The following is a 22,845-nucleotide window of genomic DNA, read 5'->3' on the forward strand; positions in this document are numbered from 1 at the left end:
TTTTCTACTTTATTGGCCTTTTCAAAGAACCAGCTCTTAGATATATTTATAACTCTACTGTTGTGTTTTTTTTAATCAATTGGTTTATTTCTTATTCTTTTCTTTCTCTTATTTTCCTGAGATTCATTTTGTTAATTTATTTCTGTCCCTAGCTTTTCAACTATGTGCCTAGTTTGTTATGCTGGTTTCCTCTCTTACCACATAAAGCATCTAAGGCTATGTATTGTCCTCTAATTATAGCTTTGGTCTTCTCATATTTGTTTTTATGCATAACGTTGTGTTTTCTCACTAATTCTTATATAGTTTTAACAAAAGAAAGATGGGGTTTGGTTTGTGTTTTGTTTTACTTCTAGGTATTTTTGGGCAGCCCCGGTGGCCCAGCGGTTTAGCACCACCTTCGGCTCGGGGTGTGAACCTGGAGACCCGGGATCGAGTCCCATGTCGGGCTCCCTGCATGGATCCTCCTTCTCCCTCTGCTCGTGTCTCTGCCTCTGTGTGTGTGTGTGTCTGTCATAAATTTTTTTTTAAAAATCTAAAAAGGGAATGCATCCTTTAAAAAAAAAAAAACTTCTAGGTATTTTTTTTCTGTCTTACTAATGCACATTATCCAAATCCAAATATTTAGAAAATGCATATTCCCTACTTGTTACTATCAAAGTTCTATAAAACATGACATTCACATCCTCTTTTTTGTTACTTACGTGATCTGTCCACAAGTTTCAAAGGTGAGTTAAAGTCTTCTATTATGATTGCAATTTGTCAGTTTTTCTTCAATTTTTCACCACTTTTGCTTTATACACTTTTGTTACGAAACCCAATACATAAAGACTCCTAACTAGACTGTAGCCTTTATCTCGCCCTTGGCAGCATCTCTCGCCCTCTGTCCCACTTCGATGGGTCCTCACGCTCCCTCATCACGGTCCTCTCTGTCTCGCCCTTCCCTGGTTTTCTTTGTACTGTCAGTGACAGCCTATGTAGTGTGACTCTCACAAACCTCATCCAGATGGGTTTTGTTTTTTGATCCAATTTAGGAATATTTCTCTTTTCTTTCTTTTTTTATTATGGTATGGTTGAAATATATTGACTTCAGGTGTAGAGCAGAGTGATTCAACAGTTCTGTGCATTCAGCTATGCTCGACCACCATAAGTGTAGTCACCGTGTGTCAACACACAAATGCTGTTACAATATTATTGACTGTGATCCCCAGGCTGCACTTCTCATCCCCGTGACTCATCTACTTTATCACTAGAAGTTTGTGCCTCTTCATCCCCTTTATCTACTTCGCCCACCCCACCACCTCCACCCTGGCAGCCACCAGCTTGTTCTCTGTATTTATGAGTCTGTTTTTGTTTCTGTTTATTTGCTCATCTGTGTTTTAGATTCCCCATATAAGTGAAATCACAGGGTATTTGTCTTTGACTTATGTCTTTAGCTTAATATTCTCTAGGTCTATGTTGTTGCAAATGGCAAGATCTCATTATGACTGGGCAATATTCTGTTGTGTGTATGTGTGTGTTGTGTATACACATAAACACACGCATATATGTGCCACATCTTCTTTATCCATTTTTAAATTTTAATTCCAGTGTAGTTAACATGCAGTGTAATATTAGTCTCAGGTGTGCAATATAGTGATTCAGCACTTCCATACACCTCCTGGTGCTCATCACAAATGCCTTCCTTAACCCTCATCACCCACTTTACCCTCTCCCCACCTCCCCTCTGGTTACCATTAGTGTGTTCTCTACATTGAGTCTGTGTTTTGGTTTGTCTCTTATTACCCCTTTGTTTTATTTCTTAAATTCCACATATGAGCGAGATCATATAGTTCTTGTCTTTCTTTGACTGAAATTTCACTTAGCATAATATCTTCTGGTTCCATCCGTGTCGTTGCAAAAGGTGAGATTTCATTCTTTTTACAGCTGAGTAGTATTCCAGTGTATGTGTGTGTATAGACCGCATCTTCTTTATCCATTCATCAGTCAGTGGACACTTGGGCTGTTTCCATCGTTTGGCTACTGTAGATAATGTGGCTATAAACATCGGGGGGCATGAGAACATTAGTCTTTAACAGAAGAGTTTAAAATATTCACATATATTGTCAACTGATCCATGTGATATTGTGCTTTCTGGCTCCTTTTTCCTTCCTTTTTTTATATTTCAGTCTATTCAAGGGTCTTCGCTCTTTTTTCTTACCTTTATTCATTTCTCTGTTGTCTGCAGAATTTTTTTAGGAATGGTATGTGGGTGAGCCCATTTATACCTGTGACGTTTATCCTTTGCATGAAAGCTAAGTTGACTAGGCAGGTATCTTGGGGTCATTTCATTTTCCCCGCAGAAGTCTCCAGTTACTGTCTCATTGGTTTTCTGTGTACAATATTGTGGAGGAAAAGTTTGAGGCCTACATTAGTTATCTATTGCTATGTAATAAATTACCCCAGAACTTAGAAATTTAGAACAAGAAGCATTTGCTACGTCACAATTGATTCAAGTCAGGAATGGTGTGGCTGGGCGGTTCTAGCTCAGGGTCCCCTAGGAGGTGCAGGCACAGCCCTGGGGATTGTCCGGGGCTTTGCTCACCTGCTGTCTGGGCTGAGGATGTGCTCCTACCTCGGCTCACCTGCCCGGCAAGGCTGCCTGAGTGCCTTCGTGTGCCGCTTCCTCCCTGGGAGCAGCCCAGGAGAAGGCCAGACAACAGCCCCGGTGTCTCCTGTGAGCTGTCGTCTGCACGCTGACCTGTTGGCCATACAGGCCAGTGACAGCTGAGCATGTAGGATTTCCTAAGAGTGTGAGTACCAGGACACATGGCTATTGGGCCCACCTTGGAGGCTGCTCACAACACCTAGATGATTCTTCCCTCTGGGTTTGTTTGTTTTAATATATTTTTCGTTGCTGCTCGTGTGTTTTCCTCCTGGGTAGATTATTTTTAGAATTCTTCATTTCGTTTGGGAGTAGCATTTCTCACCAGTACACCTTATCATGGGGGCCTCTTTAATTGAGTGTGTGTGAGCGTGCGTGTGATGTGAGGTGTGTGTGCATACGCATGGAGGGCTGGCAAGTGCACAACCACCTCCCTACCACAGCAGATGGGACAGGACTCCCGGCTCCCACATGGGGGCAGCAGGGTGAGGGGCAGTGGGGGCCAAAGCTGTGCCCACGTCCCAGTGCTCAGCCCCCACCAGCCCCCAGCCCCACCCAACGATGTCCCACATACCCACATTGGCTGTCACCTGTGGTCGATGGCTCTGGACCTCTTTGCTCTGACTGTTGTGGCCTGACTTCCTCTTGGCTTCCAGGTTCTCTAGGGCCCCTGGCTGGCCCCTCCCGCCACCTTCCCAGCCCCTACCTCAGCCACACACCCCCCACCCCCAGCTCCCCTTCCTCTGACAGCCCCTCAGTCTGACTGCCTGCATCACCTCATGCAGGAAGCCCTCCTGGATTCCCCGGCACACCCACTGGGCTTGCTTTAGTCTGTGCAACGGTCACACCTGGCCAGGTCCCAGCCTCTACCTGCAGAGTCAAGGCCTCTTGACCTGACCATGACCTCGGCTGGGGAGGCAGGGCCGGCCTGGCCCCTCCTAATTATGCCAGGACCAGCTCCCCTCACCTGAACTCAGGCGACATAGAACCTTATTCCGCCCCCAGATTCCATCCCAGACTCCATCCACCTCCTCTCGAACGCATTAGGGGCATCACCAGGAAAAGTGCACCGGCCTGCCCCGGGCCTCGGCCTTCCCGCAGGGCTCCTCAGGCCCCCGACCCCAGGCCTGCGGGCCCAGCCTCCCTGCGCCCCCACTGGCAGCCGAGTGCGGGCGGGGCAGCGTGTTCCTCGGGTCTGGCCCTGCTCTGGGGTCCCCGGGAGGCAGCGCCGCGTGTGTGAACCGAGTCCCACCTTCCCCTCCTCGCGTCCCCGGAGCCCCCAGGCCCCAGGCAAGGCGGGCAGCGGGCAGCCTCCGGTCCCCTGGACACGTCGGGGACAGTGACCCGCCCGGGGAGGCATCCCCGCCGGGGGCAGGTGTCCCTGGGGCGGCTGGCATGGTGCCGAGCCCCCCGCCCGTCCCCGTCACCGCCCGCCGACCCCCACGTGCTCTGTGGTCGCCAACGCGCACCCCTGGCGTTCCCGCTTCCTAAGCACCTGCGGCTTAGCGCCCGCAGCCCCCAGAGGGCCACGAGGTGTGGCTGGCCGCGCAGGGGCGAGGGACGAGGGCGCCCCCACCGCGTCACCCCCGCCCGGCAGAGGGCCCAGGGGCGCGGCGACACCCGCGAGGGCGCTTGTGCAGCGGCGGCTCCTCCGTGTTGCAGGATGTCGGGGCGCGTGGGTGCCGCCAGGATGCTCCGAGGCCCCTGCTCCGCCCTCCTGCTCTGGGGGCTCCTGGGGGCGCTGCATGCGCAGCAACAGGAGGTCGTGGCGCCCCCCACCTCCGACAGAAACAGCTGTCCAGGTACCTGCGGGGCTGCGGCCGCGGGGGGGGGGGGCGGGGGGGCGGGGCTAGCGTCCCGGCCCAGCATCCCGGCCCGGCCCAGCATCCCGCCCCGCATCCCAGCCCCGCCTCGTACCCCGCCCGCCCCGCCCCGCATCCCGACCCCGCCCAGCATCCCGGCTCTGCCCCCGGCCCGGCATCCCAGCCCCGCCCCACTCCCGGCCCCGCCCAGCACCACAGCTCCGCCCCCAGCATCCCGCCCCGCCCAGCATCCCCGCCCCGTCCCGCCCAGTATCCCGCACCCCAGCCCCTCCCCGCACCCCGCCGCGCCCCGCATCCCGGCCCCGCACAGCATCCCGGCCCCGCCCAGCCCAGCATCCCGTCCCGCCCAGTATCCCGCCCCGCATCCCAGCCCCGCCCCGCACCCCGGCCAGCACAGCATCCCCGCCCCGCCCCGCCCAGCATCCCGTCCCGCCCAGTATCCCGCCCCGCATCCCAGCTCCGCCCCGCACCCCGGCCCCGCACAGCATCCCCGCCCAGCCCAGCATCCCGTCCCGCCCAGTATCCCGCCCAGTATCCCGCCCCGCCCCGCACCCCGCCCCGCCCAGCATCCCGTCCCGCCCAGTATCCCGCCCCGCCCCGCACCCCGCCCCGCCCAGCATCCCGTCCCGCCCAGTATCCCGCCCCGCATCCCCGCCCCGCCCCGCATCCCGTCCCGCCCAGTATCCCGCCCCGCATCCCCGCCCCGCCCAGCATCCCCGCCCCGCCCCGCCCAGCATCCCGTCCCGCCCAGTATCCCGCCCCGCATCCCAGCTCCGCCCCGCACCCCGGCCCCGCACAGCATCCCCGCCCAGCCCAGCATCCCGTCCCGCCCAGTATCCCGCCCAGTATCCCGCCCCGCCCCGCACCCCGCCCCGCCCAGCATCCCGTCCCGCCCAGTATCCCGCCCCGCCCCGCACCCCGCCCCGCCCAGCATCCCGTCCCGCCCAGTATCCCGCCCCGCATCCCCGCCCCGCCCCGCATCCCGTCCCGCCCAGTATCCCGCCCCGCATCCCCGCCCCGCCCAGCATCCCCGCCCCGCCCCGCACCCGGCCCGCCCCGCCCGCCCAGTGACGCGCCCCGCCCGCAGAGAAGGCCGACTGCCCCATCAACGTGTACTTCGTGCTGGACACCTCGGAGAGCGTCACCATGCAGTCGCCCATCGACAGCCTGCTGTACCACATGAAGCAGTTCGTGCGCCAGTTCGTCAGCCAGCTGCAGGACGAGACCTACCTGGACCAGGTGGCCCTGAGCTGGCGCTACGGCGGCCTGCACTTCTCGGACGCGGTGCGCGTGTTCAGCCCGCCCGACAGCGACCGCGCCTCCTTCACCAAGAGCCTGGAGAGCATCGTCTCCATCCGCAAGGGCACCTTCACCGACTGCGCGCTGGCCAACATGACGCACGAGGTCCGGCGGCTCAAGGGCAAGGGCGGCGTGCACTTCGCGGTCGTGGTCACCGACGGCCACGTCACCGGCAGCCCGTGCGGCGGCATCAAGCTGCAGGCCGAGCGGGCCCGCGAGGAGGGCATCCGGGTCTTCGCCGTCGCCCCCAACCAGAGCCCCAACGAGCAGGGGCTGCGCGACATGGCCAGCGTGCCCCTGGAGCTCTACCGCAACGACTACGCCACGGTGCGCCCCGACCTGGACATCGACCAGGACACGGTCAACCGCATCATCAAGGTCATGGTGAGCGGCCCCCGCCCCCCGGGCCGGGCCGCGCGAGGCTCTGGGACTCAGTTTACCCCTCTGCGCCCTCCCGCGGCGCCGCCCAAACTGCCCGCCCCCAGCCCCCAGCCCCCAGCTCCGGCTAAGGGCCTGCTTTTTGTCTTTCCTGCAGAAACATGAAGCCTACGGAGAGGTGAGAGGCGTCGCCGGTTCCTGCCGCCCGGCCCGGTGCTGCCCCTGGGCCTCTGCGGCGCCCCCCGGGGCGGGCAGCCAGACCCTCCGCTCGCGGGGCCTGAGGCCGCTCAGCGTGGACCAGGGGCTGCTGGCCGGAGGCAGGCGGCGCCCCAGGGGTCGCGCTAGGGCCGCCCTCGAAGCCCCAGGCCGGGGGGGACGGGCCGCTGAGCTTCAGCCCTGGGCCCCCGACGTCCCCCGTCCCTGTCCCTATGCAACCTCTGACGTCCTCCCATCCCCATATGTTCCCCAACATCCCCCATCCCTGATCCCATACATCCCCCAACATCCTCACGTCCCCATATATCCACTCATGTCCCCCATCCCCATATGTCCCCCAACATCCCCCATCCCCGACCCCGTACATCCCCCGACATCCCCATGTCCCTGTACATCCCCTGATGTCCCCCATCCCTGACCCCGTGCATCCCCTGACATCCCCGCATCCCCCAATGTCCCCCGTCCCCATATGTCCCCCGACATCCCCCATCCCTGACCCCATACATCCCCCGACGTCCTCACATCCCCGTACATCCCCTGACATCCCCCATCCCTGACCCCGTATATCCCCCAACATTCCCACATCCCCATGCATCCCCTGATATCCCCGCATCCCCCAATGTCCCCCATCCCCGCATCCCCCAACATCCCCCATCCCCGACCCCGTACATCCCCCAACGTCCCCACATCCCCATGCATCCCCTGACATCCCCCATCCCCGACCCTGTACATCCCCGGACGTCCCCATGTCCTTGTGCATCCCCTAACGTCCCCCATCCTTGTCCCCATGCAACTCCAACGTTCTCCCGTCCCTGTATGTCCCCCAACATCCCCCCTCCCTGACCCCATACATCCCCCAATGTCCCCTCATCCCCATACATCCCCTGACATCCCCCATCCCCATATGTCCCCCAACATCCCCCATCCCTGACCCCATACATCCCCCAACATCCCCACATCCCCATACATCCCCTGACGTTCCCCGTCCCCATATGTCCCCCAACATTCCCCCATCCCTGACCTCGTACATCCCCCGACATCCCCACGTCCCCGTGCATCCCCTGACATCCTCCATCCCCATCCCTGTGCGTCCTCCCGACATCCTCCCATCCCCTTGCATCCCCTGACATCCCCGCCTCCCTCAACGTCCTCGTCCCCATGTGTCTCCTGACGTCTCCCGTCCCCATACACACACCCCCAGCTCACAGCCAGGAGCCCGCACTCCCCACCCAGGGGCCCCTCCAGCAGCGCCCTCCCCTAGCACCGCCACCCACGGACACGGGGTGGGAATCCCACGCACAGGTGGTGCCCGGACAGGCGGGTTCCATCCCTCCTGCAATCGCTGTTGGACCTTGGTTCTCCCAGACGTGGCCAGGGTGTCTGCGGGCTCCGGGGGCTCCTGGGCACCTCCCCCGTCGGCTCGTCCCTGCGGCCCCTGCTCCCGTCGGCCACCCAGGGCTGCCCCCACCCCCCCACCCCCCCGGCTCTGGGCGCCGACCTTGCTCAGCACCTCTTGCTTCTCGTTTCAGTGCTACAAGGTGAGCTGTCTGGAGATCCCCGGGCCCCCCGGCCCCAAGGGCTACCGCGGACAGAAGGTAAGCCGCCCCCCTCGGCTCCGCACGTGGGGCCGGGAGCGCCGTCAACCCTCGACCCCGGAGACCTGAAAGTCTTGTGTAGCTCCTTCCAGTTAAAAATGGCGTTTTTTGAGGAAAGTGGAAACACTTTTTTAGTTAAGATTTGCCGTGGGAATGTCCTGGTCATAAGGTGAGGGAGCTCGAGCAGGACATGAAACGTGAAGCGGTTCTGCTGGTGACGGGGCTGCTGACTGAGGAAATCACCGACTTCCGTGGCTTATTAAATACGTGGCTTCCAACTTCCTTACGAAGTTCTGTGCCAGGGCCTCAGAAGTGCCCGTGGTGCTGTCGGCCCCAGCGGAGGAGGCCGGGGAGCTGCACCGTGGGCAAGGTGTCCCTCCGGAGCTCCCCGGTTCCCTCCTCAATGTGGCCCACGTGCGGCCGCCAGGAGCAGGACAGGTGCTCGGCCGCCCGCCCCGTCCTGCTGGCCCTGCCACCCGCCCCAGCCCAGGCGTGGATGTGCCCTGGGCCTCCGGGGGGTGGGGGGACCACGGTGGGCGTCCAAGGGGACACAGAGGAGCCCCAGAGCAGGACACGGCAGTTCAGAAGCATCTGCCCACCTGCCGGCTCCGTGGTCTGCTCGCCTCCTCCTGCCTTCGTTCACCCCTTTGTCCATCATCTACTTTTAGGGCGCCAAGGGCAACATGGGCGAGCCAGGAGAACCCGGGCAGAAGGGTCGCCAGGTGAGTGTCCTCTGCACCCCGGCCCCGCCGGCTCCGATTCTCCAGGACTGGAGTTCAGCCGCCGCTGTTTGTTCTTCGTCCACAGGGAGATCCCGGCATCGAAGGCCCCATTGGCTTCCCAGGACCCAAGGCAAGTTGCTGGCCCCCCGTCCCCGGGGCTGCGGTGGGGGGACCAGCCCAGGGCAGCCTGGGCCAGTGGGGGCTGCCCCACAGGTCGGGAGGTCCCTGCCTGCCCTCGCCCCAACGCAAGAATCCCAATATCTGGAATTCTGTCCCTGAACCGAGCCCCCCCCACCGAGTCCTGGTTGGGTGTCCCCAGAGGCTGCCCCCCCCGCCCTGGCCGTCCCCAGAGTAACCACGGTAACGCCGCTCTTGCTTCCTACCTCAGGGTGTTCCTGGCTTCAAAGGAGAGAAGGTGAGACCCCCCCCTTGGCCACCGCTCCAGCTCGGCGCCAGCCCCCAGCAGCGTCCGTCGGCGAGCCTGCGGCCCTGATTGGGGCTCAGTCCCCAGCGTCCTGCGGGCGGGGGGTGGGGGCGGCCCTCTCTGGGGTCGAGGGCAGACCTGGGGCCCGAGGCAGCAGCGTCCGGGGGCCACCGAGCTAACCCGCCTCGCTTCCCTCCTGCACAGGGTGAATTTGGAGCCGACGGGCGGAAGGTAAGCGGGCCGCGGCGGTCGTGGGGGCCGTGGGGGCCGTGGGGGCCGTGGGGGCCGGGCAGGTGGGCGGGCAGGTGGGCGGGCGGGCACCCCCCTTCCCGCTGCTCCAAGCGCTGACCGCTGACCTGTCCCTCCAGGGGGCCTCAGGCCTGGCCGGCAAGAACGGGACCGACGGACAGAAGGTAGAGTGCGTCTGGGGCCCCCTCCCCGGGCCGGGGTGCGTCCCCCTTCTGAGGTCTGGGAGTGAGCAGAGCCTCCCCGAGCCCTCGGGTCCTTGCCTGGGCCGCTTCCGCAGCGAAGGAGCAGCGTCCTGAGAGCCAGCGCGCACGTTTGTGTCTGAGGACCGGCCGCTGGTCCCGCTGGGCTCCGGAAGCCCGGCTCTGGCCTGCGTGCGGGCCACACACACGTCCAGCCACGTCCAGGGTCCTGCGGCCACCCCGTGGACGCCACCCTATGGTTGAGCCACTGGAGGCACAGCCGTGTGCCCGCTGGGGGTGGCGGGGGGCACTGGCCCGCCGTTCACCTGTCACCGCCTGACCCACCCTGTCCCCCCTCAGGGCAAGCTGGGGCGCATCGGGCCTCCTGGCTGCAAGGGAGACCCCGGGAGCCGGGTAAGCGCAGCTGTGTCCCTCTTGGGGTTCTAGCCCTGGCTCTGGGAGACGTGGGGCGGGGGCAGTGGGTGGGGGCAGCGAGGGAGCCGGGAGTCCCTCGGCGTGCACCTTGCCTTCAGCCGCCTCCTGCCCCGACCACCTCCCCGGGGCTCAGCCAGAGTCGTGGGCACACGATGAGAGGTAGTCTCGGGGGCTTCTGGGTGAGGGGGCGGTGCTCCCCGGACGGGCTTCCAGCCCCGAGCCCCGGGCGGGGCGCACAGTACGGGGACAGGAGCCCAGGACAGCCCCGTACCCCGTCTTGCAGGGACCCGACGGATACGCAGGGGAAGCCGGCAGCCCCGGGGAGCAAGGGGACCAGGGCACCAAGGTAGGCCGCCCGCCCGGGCCGTGGCCTCGAGGGCAGCCTGGTGGCTCTCCTGCCTGCCGGGCCTGGGGGTGGGGGCGCGGGGGCCGCCGGTCCTAGGAGCCCGCAGAGGGCCGGTCCCTGCAGACGGACACAGGAGCAGGAGGGTCAGCAGTGCCGCCTGACGGGCTGCAGGAGCAGGGGGGTTGGGGGGGCGCTCACACTGCAGGAGCTGCCCGAGGCCCAGCCCCGTCCTCCTGGGCCTCCGGGGCTGAGTCTCTCACCCGCGCAGCCATGGGGGTCCCGAGGCCCGCAGCAGACGGTGTGAGGCTGATTTCTCCACTTTTCCAGGGAGATGCCGGCCGCCCGGGACGCAGGGGCCCCCCAGGAGACAGCGGGGCCAAAGGAAGCAAGGCAGGTGCCCCCGGCGGGTCCCCGCCCCCCCAGCCGCCCCCCAGCCGCCCGCGCCCTGCCTGCCGGCCCGCCCTCCCCGTGCTGACAGTGGGGCTCCGGGCCCAGGGCGCTCCGCGGGGCCCCTCCCGCTGTGGCTGACGCGTATCCTCTCCGCAGGGGTATCAAGGCAACAACGGGTCCCCAGGAAGCCCTGGCGTGAAAGGAGCCAAGGGGGGACCTGGGCCCCGAGGACCCAAAGGCGAGCCAGTGAGTCCCTGCTCTGCCCCCGTGGGCTCTGCCCCGCCTGCCCGCCCTCCCGCTCTCACCCCGTCTGGGCCTCTTGGAGCCCAGCGCCCGCCGGCCGTTCCCCGTGGGCCGTGTTGTCCCCCCTTGCGGACACTTGGGATGGGCCACGGAACAGGTGCGGGTGGGGCAGGCCCCCACTGGCTGCACCCCTGCCTGGCGACCGGCCTCGTGCCCCACGTCGCCCTCCCAGCAGGACACCCCGTGGGCCGGACGTGCCCTCAGGCTCACCCTCTGCGGGTCCCACCTGGCACCCCTGCCTGCAGGCCCGTGTCCCTCCGGATCTCACAGAGCGGGGCCCCGCCCCAGGCCTGGCTGGCCCGGAAGTGAGCGGGGTGACCATGCTGATCGCGGGTCCAGGCTGGGCCCGGTCACGTCGGCTGCACCCCCCCACTGGCCCCGTCTCACACCCTGACCACGAGCCCCGCGTTTCCAAATCCTTGGCTGCAAAATGACTCGCCCCCAGAGCCCAGGTCGGGGTGACGAGAGCAGAGCGTGGGCCCCACGCAGCGCCGCCACCAGGGCCCCCTGACACACACTGTTCCCCGCAGGGGCGCAGGGGGGACCCAGGAGCCAAGGGCAGCCCGGGCGTCAACGGCCCCAAGGGTGAGAAGGTGAGTGAGGGGCAGTGTCCACCGCGTCTGCCTCCGCACAGGTCTCCCCACCGTGTCGATAGGGCCCTGGGACCCAGGAAAACCAGCGACCCCCTCCTGGGCCACCCTGGAAAACAGAAGTGACCCCAGGGTGCCCGGGGGCTCAGTCGGTGCGGGGTCTGCCCTCGGCTCAGGCCGTGACCCTGGGGTCCTGGGATCGAGTCCCACATCGGGCTCCCCGCTCACCCGGCGGCCCGCTTCTCCCTCCGCCCCTCGCTCAGGATGTCCAGGTGGCAGGACCACACAAGGTGTGGGGGGAGGCCTGGCAGGAGGGGCTTCCTCCTCTGGGACGTGGGTGGCGGTGCCGTCCCTGGTGCGTGTGACCGAGTGAGCAGGGCTGTGCTCCGGCGCCCCCTCCATAATCGGGCCCCCCTCCCCGCCCCTCCACCTGCCCGAGACTGACTTGGCCTCTTCTCACAGGGAGACCCTGGCCCGGAGGGTCCCCGGGGTCTGGCTGGAGAGGTGGGGAACAAAGGAGCCAAGGTGAGTGAGGCCGCCCAGCTCCTGGCTGGAGGGGAGCCTGGGGCCTGCTTCCCCCTCCCTGGACGTCCTGGGGGACAGCAGGGGCCCGGCCCCACCCAACCTGCAGTGATCACAGCGGGGTCTCCTTTCCTTCCAGGGAGACCGAGGCTTGCCAGGACCCAGGGGCCCCCAGGGGGCTCTCGGGGAGCCGGGGAAGAAGGTCAGTGGCAGGACGCCTGGGAGGGCCTGGTGGCTCTGGGGCCAGCCCCCCCCCGCCCCCCGTAGGGCTCCTTGGGTCCTCCTGCCCGCAGGACGCTGCCCCGTGGCACGCTCGGGCTGCAGCATGGGGTTGGGGGGCAGCTCGCGTGGTCACCCTGCCCTGGGGGGTCCAGCTGTGCAGGCAGGAGCAGGAGCAGGGGTGGGGTGGGGGCCAAGATGGGGAGTCCGGGAGCGGGGAGCCGGGCCAGGAAGCTGGGGCTGCCTGGTGCACAGGGCAGCAGCGTGGAGGCTGTGTCGCTGGACGCGGTCCGCCCCCCATGGGTGCCGACCCCACTTTCTCTCTGCCCTCAGGGATCTCGGGGAGACCCCGGTGACGCCGGTCCCCGTGGAGAGTCAGGACAGCCTGGTCCCAAGGTTCGTCCCTACCCTCAGGGGCCAGACCGGCCTTGGGGGCCTGAGCCCCTCTCAGCTCTCGGGGGGCTGCCGGCCGCGTGCCAGGCCCCTTCCTTGGAGTGGGGTCGTGAGGGGTTGGGCAGCCCCGCCTGTTCTCTCCCTCGGGGTCGCATGGCCCCCCCAACCCACAGCCCAGCCCCGTGGGCGCCCGTCCTCAGCCCAGCCAGCTCAGCCTCTCCTCTCCCACTGGACCCTCCTGACCAGCCCCCCCATCCACAGGGAGACCCCGGCAGGCCTGGATTCAGCTACCCGGGACCCCGAGGAACACCCGTAAGTCCCAGCAGGGGTGGGGGCCTGGGGGGCCCGGGGACTCCCACCAGTTCCTGTGAGGGCCTCCCTCCTGGGGACAAGGCGAGGGCGAGGGGGCGTCCTTGTCTGGTGCAGAGACCCCCGGACACCACGCGGGTCGTAGGGTGCGTCTGGGGCACGGCGCTCATGCAGCTGAGCTAACAGACCCCCTGAGGGGGCAGGAGGGGCTTCCAGAAACCCCGGTCCCCAGGACAGCCAGCCTCCCGCCCCAGGGCAGGGGTCGGGGTGTGCAGAGTGACAGCTGTGCTTCTCCGCAGGGAGAGAAAGGCGAGCCTGGCCCTCCTGGCCCCGAGGTACGTGTGCACCGGCCGCCCCCGACCCGACCCGCACCTGCACCTGCACCTGACCAATACCCGCACCTGACCCGACGCCCACCTGACCTGCACCCGACCGACCCGACCCGCACCCACACCCCCCGGGCAGCCACACGCCCCCCGCCTCACCCCGACTTCCCCGCTGCCTCGTGCCGGCGTCTCCCAAACGGAGAACCGCGCCTGTCCTGAAACGCTGTGACGCAGCTGCTAACCCCCCGGCCCCCGACCCCACGTCTGACGAAAGCCCGGCGGTGCCCCTGGCAGACGCCCTGGGGGTCCGGCTGGGGGTGGGGACATGCCGCGCTGCCCACCCCGGGGCTGACCCGTGTCCTGTGCTCAGGGAGGCAGAGGTGACTTTGGTGCCAAAGGAGATCCCGGGAGGAAGGGCGAGAAGGGCGAGCCTGTGAGTACCCGGGGCTGGGAGGGTGGGGGGTGCCGCGGGGGCCCAGGGTGGAGGCCGCTGCCCACCCGCCCTCCTCCCTCCTCAGGCAGATCCCGGTCCCCCTGGCGAGCCCGGCCCTCGCGGCCCAAGAGGATCCCCAGGACCCGAGGTAGGTCAGCTGTGGTGGCTCCAGCCCTCGGGCCAGCGTGCACCCCGAGCCTCAGGCTGGAACCGCGGGGTCCCTGCAGCGGGGTGGGGGCGTCCAGCCCCGGCCCAGACAGGGGCCTCCTCTCACTGTCGCCCTCCGTCCTCCAGGGAGAGCCCGGTCCCCCGGGAGACCCCGGCCTCACGGTGAGTGTCGGGTGGGGATGGCATCGTGCGCTCCCTGCTCTTAAACTGGGGAGGCGGGGCGGCAGGGGGCTCAGAGGGTGCGGCCGCCTCGGCCCGGGACCGACCCCCCTGTGTTGCAGGAATGTGACGTCATGACCTACGTGAGGGAGACGTGCGGGTGCTGCGGTGAGTCCCGGCCCCCACTTGCGTCCGGGGCCCAGGGTCAGCGGTCAGGGTCGCGCCCGCCCCTTGGGGTCCCCTTTCCCGCCGCGTGCCCGGGTGTGTCTCCCAAGGCCCGGGGTCAGCGCCCCCCTGACCGCGCCCCCGGCCCGCAGACTGCGAGAAGCGGTGTGGCGCCCTGGACGTGGTGTTCGTCATCGACAGCTCCGAGAGCATCGGCTACACCAACTTCACGCTGGAGAAGAACTTCGTCATCAACGTGGTCAACAGGCTGGGGGCCATCGCCAAGGACCCCAAGTCAGAGACCGGTCAGCTGCCACCCGGGGCAGGGCGGGGGCGTCGGGGGTCCCGGGCGCGGGCGGGGAGGACAGGTGCCCGGGGGCCGGTCACGAGGGGTGGCGCACCGCGGATACTCGAGGGCCGGGTCTCGGCTTTGCCCAGAGTGGCCGCGGCCCCCGGGAGTGGGCGCGCCGGGTGGCGGGGGGCAGGGCGGCGGCCAGCACCCTGACGTCCTGCCGGCCACAGGGACCCGTGTGGGCGTGGTGCAGTACAGCCACGAGGGCACCTTCGAGGCCATCCAGCTGGACGACGAGCGCATCGACTCGCTGTCCAGCTTCAAGGAGGCCGTCAAGAACCTGGAGTGGATCGCCGGCGGCACCTGGACGCCCTCGGCCCTCAAGTTCGCCTACAACCAGCTCATCAAGGAGAGCCGGCGCCAGAAGACCCGCGTGTTCGCGGTGGTCATCACGGACGGCCGCCACGACCCCCGGGACGACGACCTCAACCTGCGGGCGCTGTGCAACCACGACGTCACGGTGACGGCCATCGGCATCGGCGACATGTTCCACGAGAGGCACGAGAGCGAGAACCTCTACTCCATCGCCTGCGACAAGCCGCAGCAGGTGCGGAACATGACCCTTTTCTCTGATCTGGTGGCCGAGAAGTTCATCGACGACATGGAGGACGTCCTGTGCCCAGGTGAGCGGCCGTCTGCCCCGCCGTGCCCCACCGTGTCCATGCCAGGCCGGGGGACGGGTGGCTGGAGGGTGGTGGTCCAGCCCCCGTCCTGGCCCGCGGACACTGACTGGGCCCCCTCCTTGCTCCTAGACCCTCAGATCGTGTGCCCGGACCTTCCCTGCCAAACAGGTAACTTGGGGCGCTGCCAGGCCCCCCGCCCCAGACTAGCGAGCGGCCGGGGCTGGGGAGGAGGGGCCGCTGCGGGACTCCCGAGAAACCTGCAGATGGGCGAGCCAGCCCCAGGACCCTGGCACGTCAGGGGCTGGGCTGAGGTTTGATCTCGAGCCCGCCAGCTGCCCGTGTGGAGGGGGCGCTCCGTCCGGGCCTGCGCGAGCTCACGGCCTCATCACCTCGTGTCCCCTCACCCCACCGCCCGGGGAGGGACAGATGCCCCAGAGCGACCTCAGCCCAGGCGGGATCCGGGAAGCAGAGCGGCTGCTTTACCACCGTCCAGGAGTCCAGGGGGCGAAGGCAGCCGCCGCCGGGCAGTCACGGGCCGATGCGCTCACTCCCACCTGCGACCTCCGGCAGCCTGGAGCCGCCGCCTCTGGAAGCACCCGCGGCTGGTGTCTGGGGCCTGGGCCTTCGCCCCACAGAGCTGCCTTTGTGTTGGAGGCTGAAGTGCTGGGGACGCACGGGAGCCATCCTGGGTGCTGTGGGGCCGGGAAGGGGCAGGACGGTGGCATCCACGCACCCCTGGCATCCAGCTGCTGCGTCCAAGGCTCTGCTGTGAAGTGATCAGGCCCACGGGGCCCACGGTGGTGCCCAGGGTGCAGCAGCTGAACCCTCCCGTGGTGAGCCCTGTCCCCAGCCTGGGCCTCCGCCAGGCCATGGACACTGGGCCGTATCCTGCGGGCTCGGGGAGGCGGCTGCACCGTCGCGGGTGGGCGGGCTGGGTGGGCAGGTGCAGCCCAGGACTCAGACGGAAAGCCCAGGCCGCGTGCACACGTGCAGGGGAAGTCGGCGTTCCCTGGGCTCGTGCGCGCTCCTCACGGGCAGCAGGTGGGGCAGCAGGTGGGCAGGAGCTGCGTGGAGTTGGGGGCGGGGGTCCCCACACTACTTCTGACCAAGCGCTTCCCAGAAAATGGCCATCAGGGTGGTCCCCTGCCCGTCCGGGCCGCCTGGGCGCTCTGGCTTCGCCTTGGGCACTGCGGGGCCTGCGCTCCCTGGAGTCGGCGGGGTGGGCTGGACAGGCCCCAGGTGCGGGCGGCGAGGGCCAGCTGTCCCTGCCGGAGGCCACACTGCACTGCCGGCCGTCGCATGAGCTGTGCCCTCAGCGCGCCCCAGTCACCCTGGGGCGGGACCCACGGTCAGGTGGGCCCTCGAGGGCAGGACGCGGGACCCCAGGGCTGGGGCCCAGCAAGCTGAGAAGGCCTCTCTGCTCCCCGCTACGCCGCCTCCACCACCGCGTGTGGAGCTTTGCCACGTGCGTTTTCTGCATTGTTGGGTAGGATCGTGCAGCTTTTGTTCCTTGGCATGTAGTTGAGGGGTGACGCTGGTTCTCTGGTGAAGCCTGCCGACCTGCGGTGCAGCGTGGTTGTGTGCTGCTAGATTGCTGAGGCCCCGTGTGGGCTTCTGCACCTGTGTTCCGGCCCCGCCCCCGGGGCATCTCCCTGCGGCTTGGCCCCGTCCCCCGGGTCTCTATGCGGCTTGGCCCCGCCCCCGGGGTCTCTATGCGGCTTGGCCCCGCCCCCGGGGTCTCTATGCGGCTTGGCCCCGCCCCCGGGGTCTCTATGCGGCTTGGCCCCGCCCCCGGGGTCTCTATGCGGCTTGGCCCCGGCCCCAGGAGACTCTATGCGGCTTGGCCCCGCCGCCGGAGGGCTCTATGCGGCTTGGCCCCGCCCCCGGGTCTCTATGCGGCTTGGCCCCGCCCCCGGGTCTCTATGCGGCTTGGCCCGGCCCCAGGAGACTCTATGCGGCTTGGACCCGCCCCCAGAGGACTCTATGCGGCTTGGCCCCACCACTGGGGTCTCTATGCGGCTTGGCCCCGCCCCCGGGTCTCTATGCGGCTTGGCCCCGCCCCCGGGTCTCTATGCGGCTTGGCCCGGCCCCAGGAGACTCTATGCGGCTTGGACCCGCCCCCAGAGGACTCTATGCGGCTTGGCCCCACCACTGGGGTCTCTATGCGGCTTGGCCCCGCCCCCGGGTCTCTATGCGGCTTGGCCCCGCCCCCGGGGTCTCTACGCGGCTTGGCCCCGCCCCCGGGGTCTCTATGCGGCTTGGCCCCACTCCCAGGGGACTCTATGCGGCTTGGCCCCGCCCCCAGGGGGACTCTATGCGGCTTGGACCCGCCCCCAGAGGACTCTATGCGGCTTGGCCCCACCACTGGGGTCTCTATGCGGCTTGGCCCTGCCCCCAGGTCTCTATGCGGCTTGGCCCCGGCCCCAGGAGACTCTATGCGGCTTGGCCCCGCCCCGGGGGTCTCTATGCGGCTTGGCCCCGCCCCTGGGGTCTCTATGCGGCTCGGCCCCGCCCCCGGGGGGGACTATATGCGGCTTGGCCCCGCCCCCAGGGGGGACTCTATGTGGCTTGGCCCCACCCCCTGGGGGGTCTCTATGCGGCTTGGCCCCGCCCCCGGGTCTCTATGCGGCTTGGCCCCGCCCCCAGGGGGACTCTATGCGGCTTGGCCCCGTCCCCTGGGGTCTCTATGCGGCTTGGCCCCGCCCCTGGGGTCTCTATGCGGCTCGGCCCCGCCCCCGGGGGGGACTATATGCGGCTTGGCCCCGCCCCCAGGGGGGACTCTATGTGGCTTGGCCCCACCCCCTGGGGGGTCTCTATGCGGCTTGGCCCCGCCCCCGGGTCTCTATGCGGCTTGGCCCCGCCCCCAGGGGGACTCTATGCGGCTTGGCCCCGTCCCCTGGGGTCTCTATGCGGCTTGGCCCCGTCCCCGGGGGTCTCTATGCGGCTTGGCCCCGCCCCCAGCATCTCCGCGCAGCTTCTAACCCAGGTGACCCGGCGTGGTCCCCGGAGGCCCTTCTCCACCTTCCCCCCCCAACCCCCAGCTTCTCTGCGTAACCAACAAGCTAATCCTTTGAAGCAACTACCGACCGTGCCCGAGCCCCTTGGCGGGAGCAGAGGAAGCACAGAGGGCGCTGGGGGTCACTCAGCAGCGGGTCCCTGCGCCCCGGGGCGGGCGTGCTGCGCGGCGCTTCGAGGCTGCCACCGGTGCGGGGAGGCCGCTGCGCCGTGGCATGACCCTGAGCCCTGGGCCACACGGCCCCGCCCACCGGAGGCCCAGCCATCCCGAGGCTTGGCCAGGCCAGGGGGCAGTGTGCTCAGGGGGACGGGGGAGCGTGCTCCAAGCCCAGGTGGCAAGGATGGAGCTGCTGGGGACAGCGGCCGGGGGACAGGGGAGCCTGAGTGACCCGAGCCCAGCCTCCTTGGGGCAGACGCAGGAGACTCTGCAGGGCCGGGTGTGCCGAGGGAGGGCGCAGAGGGCAGGGTGTGCAGGGTGGGGGCCGTGGGACCCGGCCACCCAGGCTTGCCACCCAGCACCCACCCAGGGGAGAAGCTCCCTTTCCTGTAGGACAGACCCACTGGTGAGCTTGGAGCAGGGCACCCCCAAGATGGAGCCCTGACCTCCTGGGGGTGGGGGGGCTGGGGTGGAGCAGGAGCCATGCCCAGGTCCCCAGGGGGACGTCCCGGGCAGTGACAACGGGAGACTCAAGGGCCGAGAAGGACTGGTCGCCACAAGCCTCTTCCTGAGTGTTCTCAGGGGGTCTGGGGCCTGCCCACGACATGCTCCGGGCGGTGGTGAGTGTTCTCAGGTGCCGCCAGGGGCCCTGGTCATCCAGGGCTCAGCCCTGAGCTGCTCCACGCCGACCCGAGTTGGTCGGTGTCCACGCCACCATGCGTGCTGACTGCGGTGACCCGGAGGTGCTTCCCTCGTGTTCTCGGCCACATGCTTTGGGGCTGGCCCCCCGCGCCCCGCACTGCCGGGTACCCCCGACCTCATCTGACCCTTGCTCAGCCTGACACCCCTTCCTGGCTTTGGTCCCGAATGTCCCCAGAGGACGGAGGCGCCCGGCCCTCGCAGTGCGCTCGGGCCCCAGGGCGGCTGCAGGCCTGCTCGCGCCGGCGCGGCCCTCATCGCCTTCTCTGGATGCCCCCGCAGATGGACCGCGGCCTGGCGGCGAGCCCCCGGTCACCTTCCTCCGCACGGAAGAGGGCCCGGACGCCTCCTTCCCCAGGACCATCCCCCTGATCCAACAGTTGCTAAACGCCACGGAGTTCACGCAGGACCCGGCCGCCTACTCCAGGCTGGTGGCGGTGCTGGTCTACACCGCCGAGCGAGCCAAGTTCGCCACGGGCAGCGAGCGGCAGGACTGGATGGAGCTGTTCATTGACACGTTTAAGCTGGTGCACAGGGATATCGTGGGCGACCCCGAGACCGCGCTGGCGCTCTGCTGACGCCGCGGGGCCGCCCGCACCCGGAGGGGCCGGCAGCCGACCAGGCCAGTCTCTGTCCGTCTGGAGGCCAGAACCCCGGATCCCGGGGTGGCAGGGCCGCGCTCTCCAGGGGCTCCGGGGACCACCCGTCCTGCCTCCTCCAGCTCCCGACTCTGCCTCTCTTGTCACCTAGCGCGTCCCCTTGGGGGCCTGCCCCCTGCCTCCTGCTGTGAGCACTTTGTGGAGGCTCCTAGGGCTCACCGGCCAACCCAGGGCGCCTCTGGGTCAGAATTCAGTTCCCCCTGCCACCCAAGGTCATATTCCCGGGCCGTGGGTGAGGACCGGGCGCCTTCGAGGGAGCCATTAGGCAGACAGGAAGAGCCGAGCGGAGACCCCAATGCGCGGCTTCCCCTGCGGCCTCTGCCCGAGGCCACCCCTTGGCACTTCTGCCGGCCTCCCTGGCGGAGGCACCTCCACAGGCGTCAGTCAGGCCGGTGCTGACTGGGGCACAGGGGCACCCAGACCACTTGCTAGGATCCCAGCAAGTTCTGGCCGCGTAGATTTAAAGCAGAAGCTGCTTCCCACCCGCGCTGCCACCACGATAAGCTACGTCACTGATACAAGCTCCTTAAAAAAAAAAATCAAATCTTTCCTGCCAGAGAGAGCTGCCTGGTGGGGTGGCCCGGCCCCCACCGCGCGGTGACAGGCCCCGGGGTCCCTCCGGCGCTGGGGCCACATCCTAAACATTCTATAAAAGCTGAAAAAAGAATGTGAACGCGTTGCTGTGGTGAAGTGATGTGCGGGGGGGGCGGGGGCGGCCGGTGCCCGTGGGACCCGAGGCCGGGCCTGGCGGAGGGCTGGGCCTGGTGCCAGGAGGTGCACCTGCCGCCCGGCGGGATCCCACGATCCAGGCCCAGGCGTCACCAACCCGCATGCCCGGCCCGGGGGCCCTGGCTGAGGCCCCGGGTGCAGGTGCAAGGACCGGCCCGTCCTCCCCCCACGACGCCGGGGTGAGGCCTCACGGCCGAGGGGCCCACTGTGCATCGGTGGAGCGTGGGCCGAGACGGTGTGGCGAGGAGTGGGTTTCTGGGCTGTGCTGCGGTGCCCACATCCCCCGGAGGCGTGGCCGCGGTGGCTGGTCCCAGGTGGTGACCTCCCGGGGGAGCAGAGCCCCCTGCCCCGGCCACGCCGTGCGGACCACCTGCCCGGGCCGTCCCGTCATGGGGGACACAGGCTCCTCTCTCGGCGGCTCCCGAGCTGGGAGGAACATGGCCCGGGCCCCTCGGGCAGCTCTGGTACGACAGTGGGGGGGGGTGTCACGGTCAGGTGTGGGTCCTGGCGTCCGGGGTCTTCCCGAGACCGCGAATGCGAAGACAGCCTCCCTGAGCCTCCGCCCCACGCCCGCTGTGGACTGCGGCCCTCTGGGGTCCCCTCCTTGCCCAGCGGGTGGACGGCGGCGAGCCCCTCAGCCCTCAGGTTTGGGGACATCTGGTGAAAGCAAAACCCGCAGACACGGCAACCGGCTCCGAGGAGATGGGGCCGGGAGACCCTGCGCACGCTCGGCCGACCCGGGTCAGAGGTCCCCACGGGCCCGGGCTCTCGGCTCCAGCGGGAGGGGGCGCACCGAGGGGCCCCCCGGTCGCCCGCCCACCACCCCTTTTGCCCGCAGAGCTGTACGTGGCGCAGTGCACGCAGCGGCCCGTGGACGTCGTCTTCCTGCTGGACGGCTCGGAGCGGCTGGGCGAGCAGAACTTCCACAAGGCGCGGCGCTTCGTGGAGGAGGTGTCCCGGCGGCTGACGCTGGCGCGCAGGGACGACGACCCGCTCAACGCCCGCGTGGCCATGCTGCAGTTCGGGGGCCCCGGCGAGCAGCAGGTGGAGTTCCCGCTCACCTCCAACCTCACGGTCATCCACCAGGCGCTGGAGAACGCGCGCTACCTCAACTCCTTCTCGCACGTGGGCGCGGGCATCGTGCACGCCATCAACCAGGTGGTGCACGGTGCCCGGGCCGGGGCGCGCCGCCACGCCGAGCTGGCCTTCGTGTTCCTCACCGACGGCGTCACGGGCAACGACAGTCTGGAGGAGGCGGTGCACTCCATGCGCAAGCAGAACGTGGTGCCCACCGTGGTGGCCGTGGGCAGCGACGTGGACGCGGACGTGCTGTCCAAGATCAGCCTGGGCGACGCCACTGCCATCTTCCGAGAGAAGGACTATGACAGCCTGGCGCAGCCCGGCTTCTTCGACAGGTTCATCCGCTGGATCTGCTAGCGCCCCAGACCCACGCCCGCGCCCCCCACCTGGCGGCCCCCGCCTCGAGCCCCCGCCCCGCTTCCAGCCCGCATCTCACCCTCCCACCCCGGCCCCGCGCCCCCGGCCCCGCGCCCCCCGCGTCGAGCCCGGGCTCCCCAGCCCCGCGGGCACTGTCCTCCTCTCCGTGGTGCTACTCAGACTCACCCAGAGGTCCCGCACGTGCAGACACCAGGTCTCCAGGTGTGGGTGTGAAGTCAGGAAGGGAGGACCCCCACCCAGCCCAGCCCCGCAGAGGATCCCACCACCCTGCACCCCTCCTGTCCCCCCATCGGCCCCCCGCCCTCCACGCCCACCCTGGGCCCCAGAGGCTTGGCAGGGCTCCGGTGGCCAGTGCTCCAGATCCTCATGGGCACGGCCCTGGCTCCCCCGGCCTTGCTCAGCCCAGCCCCATCCCTGGACTCCTTGGCCCCTCTGGCGCCCCCGAGGTCTCCGCCTGGCCTCTGGAGGTCACGTGACCCAGACTGAGCCGGGACAGCAGGCCCTGCACACCCCCCCACCCCGTGCACATGCCCAGTCCAATAAAGTCTTTGAACTGCCTCCTGCGCCCAGCCTCCTTGTGTCCGTGCCCAGCAAGGGCCCCCGTGGTGGCTATGGGGACATTCAGGCCATCCACATCCACCAGGACTGACCATGGAGCCCCACCTGGCCTGCCCCCCTGGGGCACAGGTCACCCACACCACCCCCAGGGTACAGACGGGACAGCGACCGTGGAACCCACACCTATCCAGCTGGCCTTGAGCTGTTTGACCAGGGAGGTCCCTGCTCTGTCCCCACACTGACCCAAAGTGCTTTAAAAATGCCTCTGGGCAGGGGGGAGGGGGGTTAGGATGTTGGAGGAGTAGGGGACC

General features: G+C 67.2%; 1 protein-coding gene across 2 annotated transcripts in view; it reads left to right on the plus strand.

Annotated features, from left to right (window-relative positions):
• COL6A2 (collagen type VI alpha 2 chain) overlaps nucleotides 1-22,534 on the plus strand; it is a 33,257-nt gene extending 10,723 nt beyond the window's left edge. The window contains exons 2-28 of one of the 2 annotated variants that reach the window (XM_072807266.1): nucleotides 4,304-4,443; nucleotides 5,552-6,147; nucleotides 6,299-6,319; nucleotides 7,887-7,952; nucleotides 8,621-8,674; nucleotides 8,760-8,804; nucleotides 9,063-9,089; nucleotides 9,303-9,329; nucleotides 9,467-9,511; nucleotides 9,887-9,940; nucleotides 10,245-10,307; nucleotides 10,635-10,697; nucleotides 10,854-10,943; nucleotides 11,531-11,593; nucleotides 12,053-12,115; nucleotides 12,252-12,314; nucleotides 12,665-12,727; nucleotides 12,986-13,036; nucleotides 13,333-13,368; nucleotides 13,730-13,792; nucleotides 13,878-13,940; nucleotides 14,087-14,122; nucleotides 14,242-14,287; nucleotides 14,437-14,589; nucleotides 14,807-15,259; nucleotides 15,389-15,427; nucleotides 21,357-22,534. In XM_072807266.1, the coding sequence (XP_072663367.1) occupies nucleotides 4,305-4,443; nucleotides 5,552-6,147; nucleotides 6,299-6,319; nucleotides 7,887-7,952; nucleotides 8,621-8,674; nucleotides 8,760-8,804; nucleotides 9,063-9,089; nucleotides 9,303-9,329; nucleotides 9,467-9,511; nucleotides 9,887-9,940; nucleotides 10,245-10,307; nucleotides 10,635-10,697; nucleotides 10,854-10,943; nucleotides 11,531-11,593; nucleotides 12,053-12,115; nucleotides 12,252-12,314; nucleotides 12,665-12,727; nucleotides 12,986-13,036; nucleotides 13,333-13,368; nucleotides 13,730-13,792; nucleotides 13,878-13,940; nucleotides 14,087-14,122; nucleotides 14,242-14,287; nucleotides 14,437-14,589; nucleotides 14,807-15,259; nucleotides 15,389-15,427; nucleotides 21,357-21,955 (3,081 nt within the window). In that variant the 5' untranslated portion in view covers nucleotide 4,304 and the 3' untranslated portion in view covers nucleotides 21,956-22,534. Of the gene's footprint in view, nucleotides 1-4,303; nucleotides 4,444-5,551; nucleotides 6,148-6,298; nucleotides 6,320-7,886; nucleotides 7,953-8,620; nucleotides 8,675-8,759; nucleotides 8,805-9,062; nucleotides 9,090-9,302; nucleotides 9,330-9,466; nucleotides 9,512-9,886; nucleotides 9,941-10,244; nucleotides 10,308-10,634; nucleotides 10,698-10,853; nucleotides 10,944-11,530; nucleotides 11,594-12,052; nucleotides 12,116-12,251; nucleotides 12,315-12,664; nucleotides 12,728-12,985; nucleotides 13,037-13,332; nucleotides 13,369-13,729; nucleotides 13,793-13,877; nucleotides 13,941-14,086; nucleotides 14,123-14,241; nucleotides 14,288-14,436; nucleotides 14,590-14,806; nucleotides 15,260-15,388; nucleotides 15,428-19,412; nucleotides 20,463-21,356 lie in introns of those variants that run through there. The other variant, XM_072807267.1, reaches the window with a different exon arrangement.
• Nucleotides 22,535-22,845: the final 311 nt, after the last annotated feature.

Source organism: Canis lupus, chromosome 30 (assembly GCF_048164855.1).
Source record: "Canis lupus baileyi chromosome 30, mCanLup2.hap1, whole genome shotgun sequence".
NCBI classification, from domain to species: Eukaryota; Metazoa; Chordata; class Mammalia; order Carnivora; family Canidae; genus Canis; species Canis lupus.